The sequence below is a fragment of the Bombus fervidus genome, chromosome 1, assembly GCF_041682495.2.
Source record: "Bombus fervidus isolate BK054 chromosome 1, iyBomFerv1, whole genome shotgun sequence".
Lineage (NCBI taxonomy): Eukaryota > Metazoa > Arthropoda > Insecta > Hymenoptera > Apidae > Bombus > Bombus fervidus.
The window spans coordinates 4561281-4574721 of record NC_091517.1 but is presented as its reverse complement, the minus strand read 5'-3'; the positions used below and the strand labels follow the sequence as shown (position 1 = coordinate 4574721).

At 37.7% G+C, this 13441-nt stretch overlaps 1 protein-coding gene across 6 annotated transcripts in view; it reads left to right on the top strand.

Moving 5' to 3' along the window:
- Rhogef3 (Rho guanine nucleotide exchange factor 3) overlaps nucleotides 1–13441 on the top strand; it is a 133484-nt gene that overhangs the window by 105978 nt on the left and 14065 nt on the right. For all 6 annotated transcript variants that reach the window (XM_072008340.1, XM_072008351.1, XM_072008360.1 and 3 more), the window contains 2 exons: nucleotides 509–623; nucleotides 9392–9519. In XM_072008340.1, coding sequence (XP_071864441.1) covers nucleotides 509–623; nucleotides 9392–9519 — 243 coding nt within the window. The remainder of the gene's footprint in view (nucleotides 1–508; nucleotides 624–9391; nucleotides 9520–13441) is intronic.

Sequence of the window (13441 nt, the reverse complement as noted above, 5' to 3'; positions counted from 1 at the left end):
TGAAACAGCTAACAAAGTTCCGAGCGTTGATGCGTTCAACGATTGACAAACAAGAGGATCTATGGATTTGATCGTACGATCGTAGATCACCCTCTCATAGATCATTGTCGGGTGCAATATATCGACATATCCGAAGGGCGATTATCGACGAGCGAACGTGTAAATCACGCGCAGAGACCCTCAGCCGCGTAATTTATTACCCACTACCTGACCACGATGACAAGTCTTGCCCTATAATAATTTATTATGAGATCTAATCGCTTTCCGGCGTTCATTTTTACCCCTTGTCAATGTGAAAGTCTCGGCACTCTGCGACACGGTGTCAAAGGTCTTGCGTAAACGTGAATCACCTTGGAATCCGTACGTACATTCCAGCTGTTCGCTTGTCAAGATTATGCGCGTTCATTTTTTTTTTTTTTTTTTTTCGTCCGAAGATTGTTCGTCAAACGAGCAAAAAGATTTTTCCTACGATAACACGATAAAAATTGATCGTTTAATTTGATTTCAGCAATAACAAAGGAGGATCCTGGCAACGTGGCCAGAATTCCCAAAGGTCGAGCCCCAGCCCCAGTCGACTTCACCACGCACAGGAAGCAGCCACGCCTCACACAGCTCCTGTTTCCGTGAGTATCCGAATCCCTCCGGAAATTGAATCGTTTTTTTATTATAATACGATCTATCGTTCCATTATACCGACTTCTAGAACCTACACCAATCGGCGTGCGATTCCTTATCAATCATCGACCAATTTCCATTCCCCAACGATATCTTAAAATTTAAGAAAAAGTAAAAACGAGGTGATGGAAAAATGCTTTCAGATGTTTTTAACATTCGAGGAACAGCGTAGCCGCGTTTCTCTTCTTCTAAAAGTTTCGTGGTCGATTCACCGGAAGGCTCTCGCAACTTTCTTTCCCAAGAGAACTTCCGAGCGACTCTCTTGAACTTTTCAGCCGTCTTATAGCGTCCCGGAGCACGATCGATAAAAGGTTTCCAAGAGTTCCCCTAGTCTTCTGAAATTATCACTGATTTTCTCAATCGTACCCAACGAGGAAAGCTGGGTTGCTCTCTCGTGTATAATATTATAGCACTAAATCCCTACTTAGCATAATATTTCGAGAATAGAACGAAAGTCGGTGAAACGCTAGCGACAGAACGCATAACGATCTCAATTAATATCACTACGGGCTACGTGATAAATTATCACGAGAAACAGTTCTGGTTGCGGTGCTCGTACGTCCTTTACAGATAAATTCGCAAACTTACAACAATACGACAGTTAGTCGAGGCAAAACGTTTCGAGGTTTAATTAAGCTGACCCGAATCAACGCAGCTAGAGCTCTGTTGTTAAGTTTGTACAAGAAACTCGTAGAAAAGACGGTTTTCGCGTAGCTTTTATAACGTTTCATACGCTTTCACAGCTAAAAGCGTTTGCTTGCAGCTCCTGGAGAGGATCAGCCCTCTTAACAGGACGCACTTTCATCGTAATTTCTCGCCAGAACTTTCCAACGGCACGAAATAAAAATAGCGTGTAGATTTTGTGTGAAACACGGCATTGGATGTTCAAAAACAGTCGTACTAGGTAATGTAACGATTTCATAGAAGAATAACTCCGATAATTTTCGTTCAATACATTCGACTGATATGCTGATACGTCAAAACCTAATTTTCTCATTCGTATTTAATGATACTTACGCATCCTCGTTCAAAACTCTTAGGAGAGTTACTAGATTAGTTTCAAAATTGAAAAAATTGTGTGCGTAATAACAGCATGAAAAAATAGAATTCACATAAGAAAACACTAATAATATCATAATATATTAACAATTTATTCGAACCTGCGTGCAATTTGAAATTCATAGTCTATTTACATCGAATTGCAAAGTTTCATCAAAAATAGAGATCATAAGATTTTAGAGAAAGGGATTCACTAACATCCTTCCTCAAAATCCTGTGAATTTCATGACATTAAGTACATGTAGCTGTCGTCTTTTGTCTCTATTAGCTGCAATAGATATGCTAATCGTGATAGTCAAATATTATTCAATCCTTGTTAAGATATAGGTACTTACTTTAAACTACACTCAACCGACTACGTGTTTATTCTCGTTACATAGTCTGCTCGCTATGTGTAGACTATACACGCCTGCTGTCGTTGACGAATGGCTTGGTTAAACCATCGAAAGTACTTCCATCCCCCTTCTAATGCCTTTCCAACACCGATCCTCGTGCGCGATTACAAGAAATCCGATAGAAAGCTTTTCAATGCGGTTCGATCGGCAGTGAACGCGCGCAATAATAAAGTCGTCGTGGCTACTTTTATTTCTTGATACGCGTGTAGTCCTTTCGAATTGCTGAGAACCCGAAGGTGGATGGAAACGGACAAAGCGCGGCGAAGCAGACGTTGCGAGGCTCGCTCCTCCACTTCTCCTACGGGAAGTCGTGTCACGGCCACGATAACGTGTCTAAGATTTGCATCTTCGCGAGGGAATTCCACGATCTCGCGGCACGAATCCGGAATGCGGCATGTTCGCGTCGATATCCAGGCTCGAAAAGCGGGTTTGCTGGATCCTCCGGATCTCGATCATTCGAGCGGCGCGCGTCCCCGTAGACCGAAACCTTCCAACGAGAATCTCCGATCGCAAACCAAATCCCGTCGTTCTGTCGCCTGTTCGAGCTTTTCTTCCGTATTCCGTCGGACGCGAGCCACAATGGATCAAGGACGTAACACGACATCGTGGCACGACTTTAAAGCGACTCACCCACCTTCCGGGACAATATGTCACGCGCCACCATGATCGATACTTTTTTCTACGTGCTATCCGGGACGCTCAGGGTGACGCGTAGAACTTTCCGTCCACGAGAAGGTCAAATTGCTTGAACGAAAAGAAACGTGGCGATGGGGGGTATGGAGGAGGAGGAACAAAATCGATAAGTTGCTGCGCTTTTAATACTTTTTAGAGAGGAAAGCGTAGGCGGTGGTTTTCTGAAAGTGATTTATGATACTGTGGTACCTTGTTGCTTCTTCTTCGTGGTAGCTTCTTCTTGTTGTGTTCTATATTAGCCGAGAAGAAAATACTATTTAATATGAATGTCAGAATATAGAATTGGAGAGACAGATAAAACATGTAAAATCATAGAACGATGCTTTTAATACTTATTAAAAATTTAGCATGTGCTATGAAAATGAGAGTGGTCTTAAAGATATTAGCTTTTTGTTCTCTTTAATGCTAGACGAGAGGATAAAATATTTTTGATGTAGATATAAAAGTACAGGATTATGTAGAATCGCAGAACGATACTTTTGATAGTTATTAAAAGAGGAATGTAGAAAGGTGAATAGTTTTAAAGATGTAATTTATTTAATTTGTTGTTAGACCATGAGAAGACATCTTCCGATATAAATAGGAGACGATAGATTTCGATAAACATACAAACTATGTAAAATCGTGAATATGATACTGTGGTACCTTGTTGCTTCTTCTTCGTGGTAGCTTCTTCTTGTTGTGTTCTATATTAGCCGAGAAGAAAATACTATTTAATATGAATGTCAGAATATAGAATTGAAGAGACAGATAAAACATGTAAAATCATAGAACGATGCTTTTAATACTTATTAAAAATTTAGCATGCGCTATGAAAATGAGAGTGGTCTTAAAGATATTAGCTTTTTGTTCTCTTTAATGCTAGACGAGAGGATAAAATATTTTTGATGTAGATATAAAAGTACAGGATTATGTAGAATCGCAGAACGATACTTTTGATAGTTATTAAAAGAGGAACGTAGAAAGGTGAATAGTTTTAAAGATGTAATTTATTTAATTTGTTGTTAGACCATGAGAAGACATCTTCCGATATAAATAGGAGACGATAGATTTCGATAAACATACAAACTATGTAAAATCGTGAATTAGAATATTCCCTTGAAATTAAGATAATCATTGAGATAATCTGATGGAATCTGCGACGCAGTTTACAAAGGCGATGTCCACGGTTACATCTAATTGTCAGCTAAATACCTGTCCTGTGATATGACAGTGATCTGTGCATAAACTTGGTAGATACAGTCAATTCGACACGACATTGTTACCGGTAATGTTAACGTGCAGGTATGCGATGTCGTTGGTGTGAATGATGCATGTCGTAGCAAGAAACGATACGCCGCTACACGTACAGTTAGAATGCAATATGTAATCGGTATATATTAACACGCTCTAATTCGAACGTAGGTGTAATTGAAGGAGTTAATGAAATTCTGTCTTCTGATCTTTCATGCGAAACGCCTGCGTCGACGATACGCTTTTTCTTCTTCTTCTGTTTTAATTAATAGCCAACGCAACTTTGTGTAAACGTGTATATGCGTGAATGTACATCATAAAAGTGAAAATAATTAGAAGAACATTCGTTCGAATGATTTTATCACTGGCTAAGCTATCCAATATACTAAAAGCTTCAACCCTGTTACAGGATACGATTCTAGGAATTGGGACGAGTCGTAGCTTTTTTCTAAGTAAGGAAAGAAGAAGTCGGTCGTGGGAAACATCGCGCGATTTAATAAGATTTACTCTCCCCTGACTATATTTTCTTTATGAATCATACGCAAACCGTAATTGCGGTCTCTCTTTAAGACTGGAATACTCAAACCTAGACTTTCTTCCTTGCAATTGCTAAAAAGACGCAGACACATTTGACCAAGTTAATGTGAATTTTTGCTCAAGTGGAAACTTTATCTTTGCCATATTATTTTGATTATAGTTATTTATATACCCACGCGTGTGTTTAATTATCCTATGCGCCGATTACAGGTCCTAACACATGTTCTCTTCCTCTCTATAAATTGACGGTTTTTTTTTTTTTTTATATTTACAAATATATCAAAATATGTCAAATCAGAAATATTAAATAACCGAGACAATTTAAATTAAGTTCCGTCAAAAACAAGCGACAGAATCGTGGTTGGAAGATAAAAGTAATTAAGAGAAGTTAGCCGAACGTCAAGAGCACGTAGGTTATCGAGAGCATTGGAACATTCGAAGGTAATGATCGAACGGTACCATACCTATACAAATAACATATATCCCTGTGACAGCGTGCATTTAGGTTCGTGGCTGAGACGTCATAAGCGTGAAACCATTATTCATCCAACCTTTCTATCATCAGACGCTTCCGAGGAGGAAATTACGAATCGCGTGTTTAACTGATCAAGCGTCTGACATATTTCTTTGAAAATAATTTCGTGACGTTACCGCTTCTAGTATTATTCCACGACTTCTTCGTGATTGATGTTTATTTAATGAATCTGCAGAAATATCGACATCGAGGATTTCGAGCAACTTTCTCTATTTACCGAAAAGTCAATCGTATATAGCTTATATAGATAACGTTTTCCTTATCGTTCTTCGAAATTTGGCACACAACTTCGATAGCTATTACAAACCATATCAATTTTTCTCACTGATTTTATTAAATTTTATTCGATTTCGACAAAACGAACGAGAAGCATTGGAATCAGATTCTGCGGACAAATAAACGCGCGCCGATTGGCTCGTATACCTACCTATTAAATCAGAATTTCTTCCGGTAGAATAAGTTAGCTGAATGCCTAATCAAGCAGAGATCAGAATTCGTCCGGATCATTCCATTGCGCCAAAATCGTGTACAGATGAATAATTCGGCAGTGACCTCGGTAACCTCCAATTATCGGTACCATGGGCACGATAGGATCGAAGTGTATGTAGGTTAAAGTCTGCACTGAGAACATGCAAATGCTCTCAGAATACTGTTAATTAAGGTCTGATGCGCATTGAAAATTCTGTCAGACTGCGAATCAAGTCGTCTGCACAAATTGCAGACTGTTAGTTGCTATTTTAATTCGTCATTTATAATGGACGAAGAGACGGAAATAAAAAAAGAATATGTGTTTAATATAGGAAATATTGAAGGTGAAATAAATCTAGAATAACTGTTCCATTTTGGACAAAATTAACCGTTAATTTGGGACGTATTAAATTGTGACGTATAAAATATTCATCAATATTTGCTAATATACGATGACATAATTTATCAGTTTTTAATCGATGTTTATTGAACTGAATATGTATTGTATTAAACATGTGGTACGAGTGAACACTATGGTAGGACGATGAAACGCCTCGATGATGGCCGATAAAGATTTCCATATTTTTACCAAGAAGACGTTTTTCATTTTCACTAACTTGGTGAAATGAAGCGGAAAATGTAATTTAAACTTAGGTCAGTGATTTTAGCCACGATTTTGAATCATATATCGTGGCTTCCCGCAACAGTAGCAAACACTGTCAACGCATATTTTCCGGCTGGCAGACTCGTTTTGTATTCGAATTGGCCAGGCCGGACGTTTACAAATTTGAATTTGAATGGTTGTTCCGTGAAAACGGTGTCGGAGACAAAATGCAATATTTTCATGAGGAGACCATTTCGTCCACGATGTTACACGCGATTGAATTGCTTTCGATTCGATCGTACCGATCGAACTTTTATTTCTCGTTCGTTTCGGCGCCAAAGGCACGCCGAAGAAACCCAGCACCGACAGGAAAGCAGTTCGATGCTATCGAACTTCTCGCGCCGACCTTAATTAAAAGTTTTAATTAAAGGTTAGCACGAACGCTAGCACGGCCTATGCATATTCAACGCTGTAAAACATTTTTCGCGGTTCTCACCTTTCGTTCTCCTGCGTTTCTTTGACGTAACTATTTAGAAGAATTAGAATGTGTCTATTCTTGGCATCGTGCGGAACCTTAATTGGAAAATTTGCAACTTTTCAAATTGCCCCGTTACGATCGACTTCTATGAAAACTAGAAACGCCTAGCCACGGTTGCTTATTGTATGCACGTACGTATGTACGTACGTATATAATTAGAACGTTGAAGAGAACTTAAGAAACGTGACTGCGGTTTTTTTATTGTAGGCGACAGTTTTTTCCGAATATTAGACCTAGGACGAACTACTTCAGTGACGACCTGAATAGCTCGATCTTGGTTCATCTAGCAATCCAATTAACCGACTTTTCTCTCCTCTCTGTACAGTTTTCAGAACTGGGACTCTTCTTGCATCGTTATGTTTTGTAGTCTAAAAATATTAGAATTCGCGAAACAAAAAGGGAACTTGTCGACCTAGATAATTTGACCAATTTAGCGATACATTTATAATAAATAAAATATCAGAAAATCGAATCATCTTTATTACGAGAGAATGGGACGCGAAAAAATGTATTTAATATCGAAATTCCTTGCGAGAAGTAAAAAGCGACGAACGAATGGTCCGCGAAAGAGGTGGCGAATAAAAAAAAGTAATAAACGAAAGTAGAATCGAGCGAAGCGGGAACCATTTGTAATTAAGAAGACCAGACAATGGTATCGAGATATTTCGGTGGGGATGAATCCTTTCGTTGTGCAGTTAGCGCGAACAATGCTTGTTCTCGACGAGTCAAGTGACTTCTCGACCTCTCTTTTGCTATAGAAACGACGCCGTGAACAGAAATGTGGTCCGAGCTCGTTTAGGAAACCGGAAGGTGACATACCGTCGATCGATGTTCCTTTACCTCGTAGTATTCCACCGAACACTGGTAATTCCATCAAGTGGAACGATTCAGCATCTATATTTCATTGTGGAGAACATTATGTTTAACGTGAGAATCCCGTCAAGCTGTGTAAACCGATTTTAACGAAACGTAATAGATTATTAAAGTAAATTAACGAAAAATATTTAATGTCTGTTCGAAATAAAACGACGATAGTAAAGCTGAAAAACGTTCGTAAATTTGTGAATAGAGGCAATATTAGTCTTACAGATAATGCATATATGGAAAGTGAAAGTTCCTGCTTACTAATACAAAGACTAGTTTTTAACCGAAGAATGTGATACGAGACTAGAACAGAAATTATGTGTTTTGAAATTGAACTCGAGCAGTCTCGGTCGACAATGATGTATGGATTGCGCTACGATATATAAATGTATAGGCGCATAGTAAGAGTGCTAACCTGTTAGAGCTATAAAATACTAAAATCATTAAAATTTATGTAAGATTCGTATTAAGTATTACGCAACAATTTGTCTCAAGTTCCATACAAAAATATTTAATCGACGGTTTACGTGTTACTCGGTAAAAACTATTCCACGATAAAAATCACGTTTCCTACGTTTAATTCCGCAGCCTACGGTTAATCTACTAAATTTATAACGTGTCATTAAAGGTTTTACCAACTTTCTTGTTGCGCTACCGTAAATCAAACGGTAGCACTTTAAACCATGGATATGCCTAATTATAGCTTTCTTTTTTAGTGCATCGTAAACCAATAATTAACTGACATATGCATAACGATGAAACGGTTAACCGTTTTATTAAAACAATAAAACAAAGTAAAACGTCGTTGCGCAGCAACTCGATCTTAAATCAGCAAAACATCGTTTCCGCCAGGGGACGATCGCGTAGATACTAAACGAGCTTCCCGGCGCTATGCCATTTACCCTTTTCATTTCCGTGAATCCACGAAATCGCATCATTGGCACACGCAGATTTTCGACTGTGACGTTTGCTAATACAAGCATCCTCTACCGATCTAACAGTTAATTTGTCAGTACTAAGCTTCGTCAATAATATCCCATCAGTATACCGATTTCTATCCTTCGCTGGTTATAGTCTGTCAATAATCCTATTGATAATATAATACTAATATCTATTGACAAGCAGTGTAATTATTTTTTTGAAACGATGGATACAACTGTAATGCTTGGTGTAAAAAAATACGAATTGTAAAGTGATCGACTGATAACGGTAACCGTTATAATTAACCAACTTAAAGAATTCCTCGCTATGACTAGAGAATCTTTAACGTAAAAATTAAAACTTTCTACCTAGGCCATTACAAAGAATCGATCGATGGAGTCGAACTTCGTTCGGATAATATTCCGATATTAACGTAGTTATCTCATCCAACGATTAATAGCACACAATACGATTTATTATTGATTATCGCATCCTATTATTCATTCTTAAGAAGAGGAACTAACGACTCAGCGTGGAAACGTGAATGGAGGCATAGTGACCCAGAGTCGACGTAACATTGAGCACGGCGTGCTTACGAAATAATTCACTAACGAGATATATGTCGGACGTCGAATATTCTTCGATGGTAGGCTCGGTTCGATAAGCCTGTCTAGATAGGAGCAATCGAGAGCATTCGTGCGTGACGAATCATGGGAATAGATCGACGGCCGAGCAACTTTCTCGTGCACGAGGTTATCACCGGGTTACATTGCATCTAACGCTTTGATTCAAAGGAGAAAGAGTGGGTCCCCCGCGTAATTATGCGTGAGCCAGCGTGTAAAATGATTTCGATTATGTTTCGGTTGCAGCCGCTGCACGATCAACGATCGAACGCATACACTGGAAAGGAGAGGAGACGAATTCCTGGGCTGAGCAAGGCGCAGAGGCGTATCAAAGCGTCGAGCACGCCGGCGCTTTTGGACCGTGATGTAGAAAGGTGAGTTGTTATTTTTGAATCGACTTTTATAATTCATTCGATTCTCTGAACGCATCGAGACCCGAGAGAAAATTTTATCGACGAGAACATTTCTGTTCTTCATCTGTGTCTTTACGTTTCGCGCATCTGCCAATTATTTTTCATTTGAAAACGATGCTTTGATTTGTTGTTTAATTTTCAACGTTGTTGCTGATCGTTCGTTTTGGAACAATTGCAATGTAATTTACAACAATACGGGTTTTAAGGACGATTAGTTTTCCACGGTGTAAAAATAAAATAATACATTGGAAGAACGTGACTTGGAAAAATAATAAATTGAAAGAAGAATAAGAAAAGATAATTTTGAGAAGTTTCACTCAAATTTCATCGAGTTTGCTATTCTAGAATTAAAATTCATGATGCCTTGTATTATCCTTTCATTCTCTGTCAACTTGTCTCGCAGCCATAGCTGGCAGGCGGCAGATAAAGTACGATACCTGTCCGTTTCGTGTCTTGTAGACTGTGCGCGCAAATTTCCCTGTTTCAGGAAGCATTGTTTGCTTCGGACGAAAAATATTGTACAGGTAAATATTGAAGTTGGCTTTCCTCGCGCGAGGCAAATATAAATACGATAAACGACGGATTTATGTACTTTTAATGCGAGTCCATTTGAGAACCACAGCTTCCTTTTACATAACGTAACATAATCTTCGTAACATAATGCGATATAATGAACGAGTACAGTGTAAATTACTATTATAAATCTTGAAAGCAAACAAGGTAGATACTTGAAATTAAGAGAACACGCACGACTGACTTTAGAAAAAGTAGGTAAAAGAATCGAGCGTCGCTCTTCAAAGCAGAACGTGATAATAAATTACAAACAAAGAATTTCTTAAAGCAACAACTCCAATGAATTTTATATTTCGTACACAAAAAGAACAACAATTATTTATCACAAAGTTATTACTATTACGTTTATTATTACAAAATATGGTAGAATAGAATTTTTATCGTATTTATACAAAATACGGTATAATCAATAAAGGAATGGAAAATGAACAACCAGCGATTTCCACTTTGCTTGATTATCGACAACGTCGAGAGGTAAAAATGGTTTTAAAAAACAGTCGATCGAAGAGCGGAGCGTAGATCAAAGGTGGCGGGTTGATCGCATCCAGGTTCGTTTGAAGTGCCTCCTCTTGCTTTCCAGCTTTCCATCGTGACCTCTTGATCCCTTCAGCGTGTCTCGCAGCCGGGGTTGTTTGTCGAGGCAAGAATAAAGACGTTACTTCGAATGACCCGGCTCTGTTCCATCGACTTTGTACCTGGACGAACATTCATCCGGTCGTTGCTCTAATTACCAACTGAATAGAAAATCTCTCGCGACATTCTCTTTAGTTTCACGAAAGCGTATATTTGCTGCCGGTCTGTTTCGCTCCAAAACAGCCCCCGTTAATATTTTACGAGTAACCCTTTGCTGCAAATTGTTCGAAAATAGCCGTTACATCGTCGTGTTTCTTGATTTTATACGCTAATTATGTTTAATTTAGAGGAAATTCCTTTTTGTAATCACTGTAGCGTGTTTCGTCTGTACAGGTATCCCTCGTATAACACGTTTCATAGTTAGGTTCCGAAAAAATGCCTTGCTATGCAAATTCGTGTTATACGAAATAAAAAACTAAGGTAAAAGTGGAGATTATATTCCAACAATTAACAAAATATTCTTCTTATTATTAAATTAACAAATATATACTGTTTCTCGTAAAAGGTGTGTTTATCAAATTTTATTAAAAGTATGTTTATTAAAAGAATCAATAATTAATTAACAGTTTCACATGTTAACATCATTTATGTTAGTTATAAAGAATGTCATCGATTTCTTGTTAGGAAAGCTCTGACTTGCTAGCGAACAAAATTTTTGAGCGCAAAAGCTTAATACTCCACGAACTAAAAATTAATCGAAAACGTCAATATTCCAAAATTTCGTATGAAAATTTGGGACAAAACACAAACAAACACACCTGCTCGAATGAAGAATAGCAAATGGCGTTTAAAAATTCCCATTACGTGGCTTTTTGTAACGGAGTTTTCCCCAGTTCTCAAACCGTGTTAAAGCAAAACCATGTTGTGCGGGGATTTCCCGGATACTCAAACTGTGTTAAAACGAATCCATATTGTAAGAGTATCGTGTTATACATGGAATACTTGTGTTATGTTCTGAAATTTCTGCTAGAAATTTGTGAGAAAATTCGTTCGCATATTTCTAAGTTTCTAGCATCGCGTTGCTTTTTTTCCTAAATGTGTTACAATTTATAAGGAAAATCGTAGAATCCCCTTGTTATTAGTTCGATCAAAGAGCCTCTAATGGTAAAAGCTGGTGGTAGTTTTATCGAAGCGATAACAATTTATCGGAACGTTAATTTTCTTCACTTCGAAAGTTCTCACAACTTGGTAGTCCCGACAATGAGACGCAGCCTGGCATTATTCTAATTCGAAGTTTTGGAGAACGACAAGTTCTGCATTCATGACTCGCCTGAGCCACTTGCCTTCCACTTACGCTCTATTTGACGCTGCAAACTAATTCTCAATTGCGCGTAAATGTTTTGTATTTAAAAATTTGAATTCCAAGACAACGGAACGAATTTAAAGAAAAATATCCTGCCGAGAGGGAATTTAATTAAAAGTTTCTGAAGTTCGATCAAATTTCGTTCTGTAATTGGCAACTTTATCTTCGATTTGATTTTTGAAGTTGACGATGTGAAAATAAAACGAAAGCTTGCTGAATTTCAGATAAAGTTACGTATAATTAAAAGTCTGAGGATTTGAATCAGAATCTAAATACAACGTTCCAAATTTAAAAATTCAAACTTGTCTCTCCTTAAAAATATTTTTGTTTAAAAATCGTATAAATCCACCCTTTGAATTATTTTGTAATATCGACGGTATTTTTTACGAAGCTTTTAACGGAGGATATTAAGTTTTTATATTTTTTAATTCTCAGCCCATCTTATGGCCCATTAACAAAAGAACTTTGCCTTATTTTTTACGAACATCGAAAACTTTCTAACTTCCTTTAACCATATAAAAACTGATAAAATTTTCTTTATTAATCTCTCTCCAGAAAAATTTGCAACCCGTATTAAAAATTTCTCTACGAGCAACGGTCTATATAGAGGGCACAAGTTGCAAGTTTTCGTATCACTTCGATCTGTAAGACAATTTTCATTATAATAAAATGCTTAAAGATCCGTTACCCAAAGATCTACAAGCGATTCGTTTCAGTCTACATACGGTTACATCGTCTTCGAGAGATCAAAGGGATCGAGGAGAAATTTATAAATGATCGATGATCGAACAAATTAACTATCTATTGGTTTCTCGTGAAAACAGTACCGAGCTGATTTAAACGCCTACGTGATACTTACAAAAATCGAATGTACTCCACCTACACGCGCCGGTACTAGATTTAAACACAAATCGATAAAAAGGAAAGTTATCGTCTGTTCCATGTGCCACGTGCCTTCGCTACACAGAAGTCACATAGTCGAGAAAACGATAGAAGAGTTTGTCGACAGACCGCTGCCTCATGAAAAATAATAATGTTACGAACGTGACCAATATTTCCAAGTTTCGCCTTAGCGAAATTTTTTTACAAATTTTTGTCCGACCTACCTACAAAGAATTCCAATGTACCCCGAGTTACTTTAACAATAGAACTAACAGAGGAATACAACTTTCTAGAAATTCTTCGCAGACATTTTTTCAATTTACTTTCTAATATTTCTAGATGTTTCAATGACTTTTGATTTACAAATGTATATTTCATTTCGATTTTTTCAGTCATTAATATTTCTAGTGTTAAACGACGTTTCCGAACGTTGTCGATTAGGAAATACTAGCAAATCCGAGAAACGCTTGAAAAAGGAACATAGACCTACCG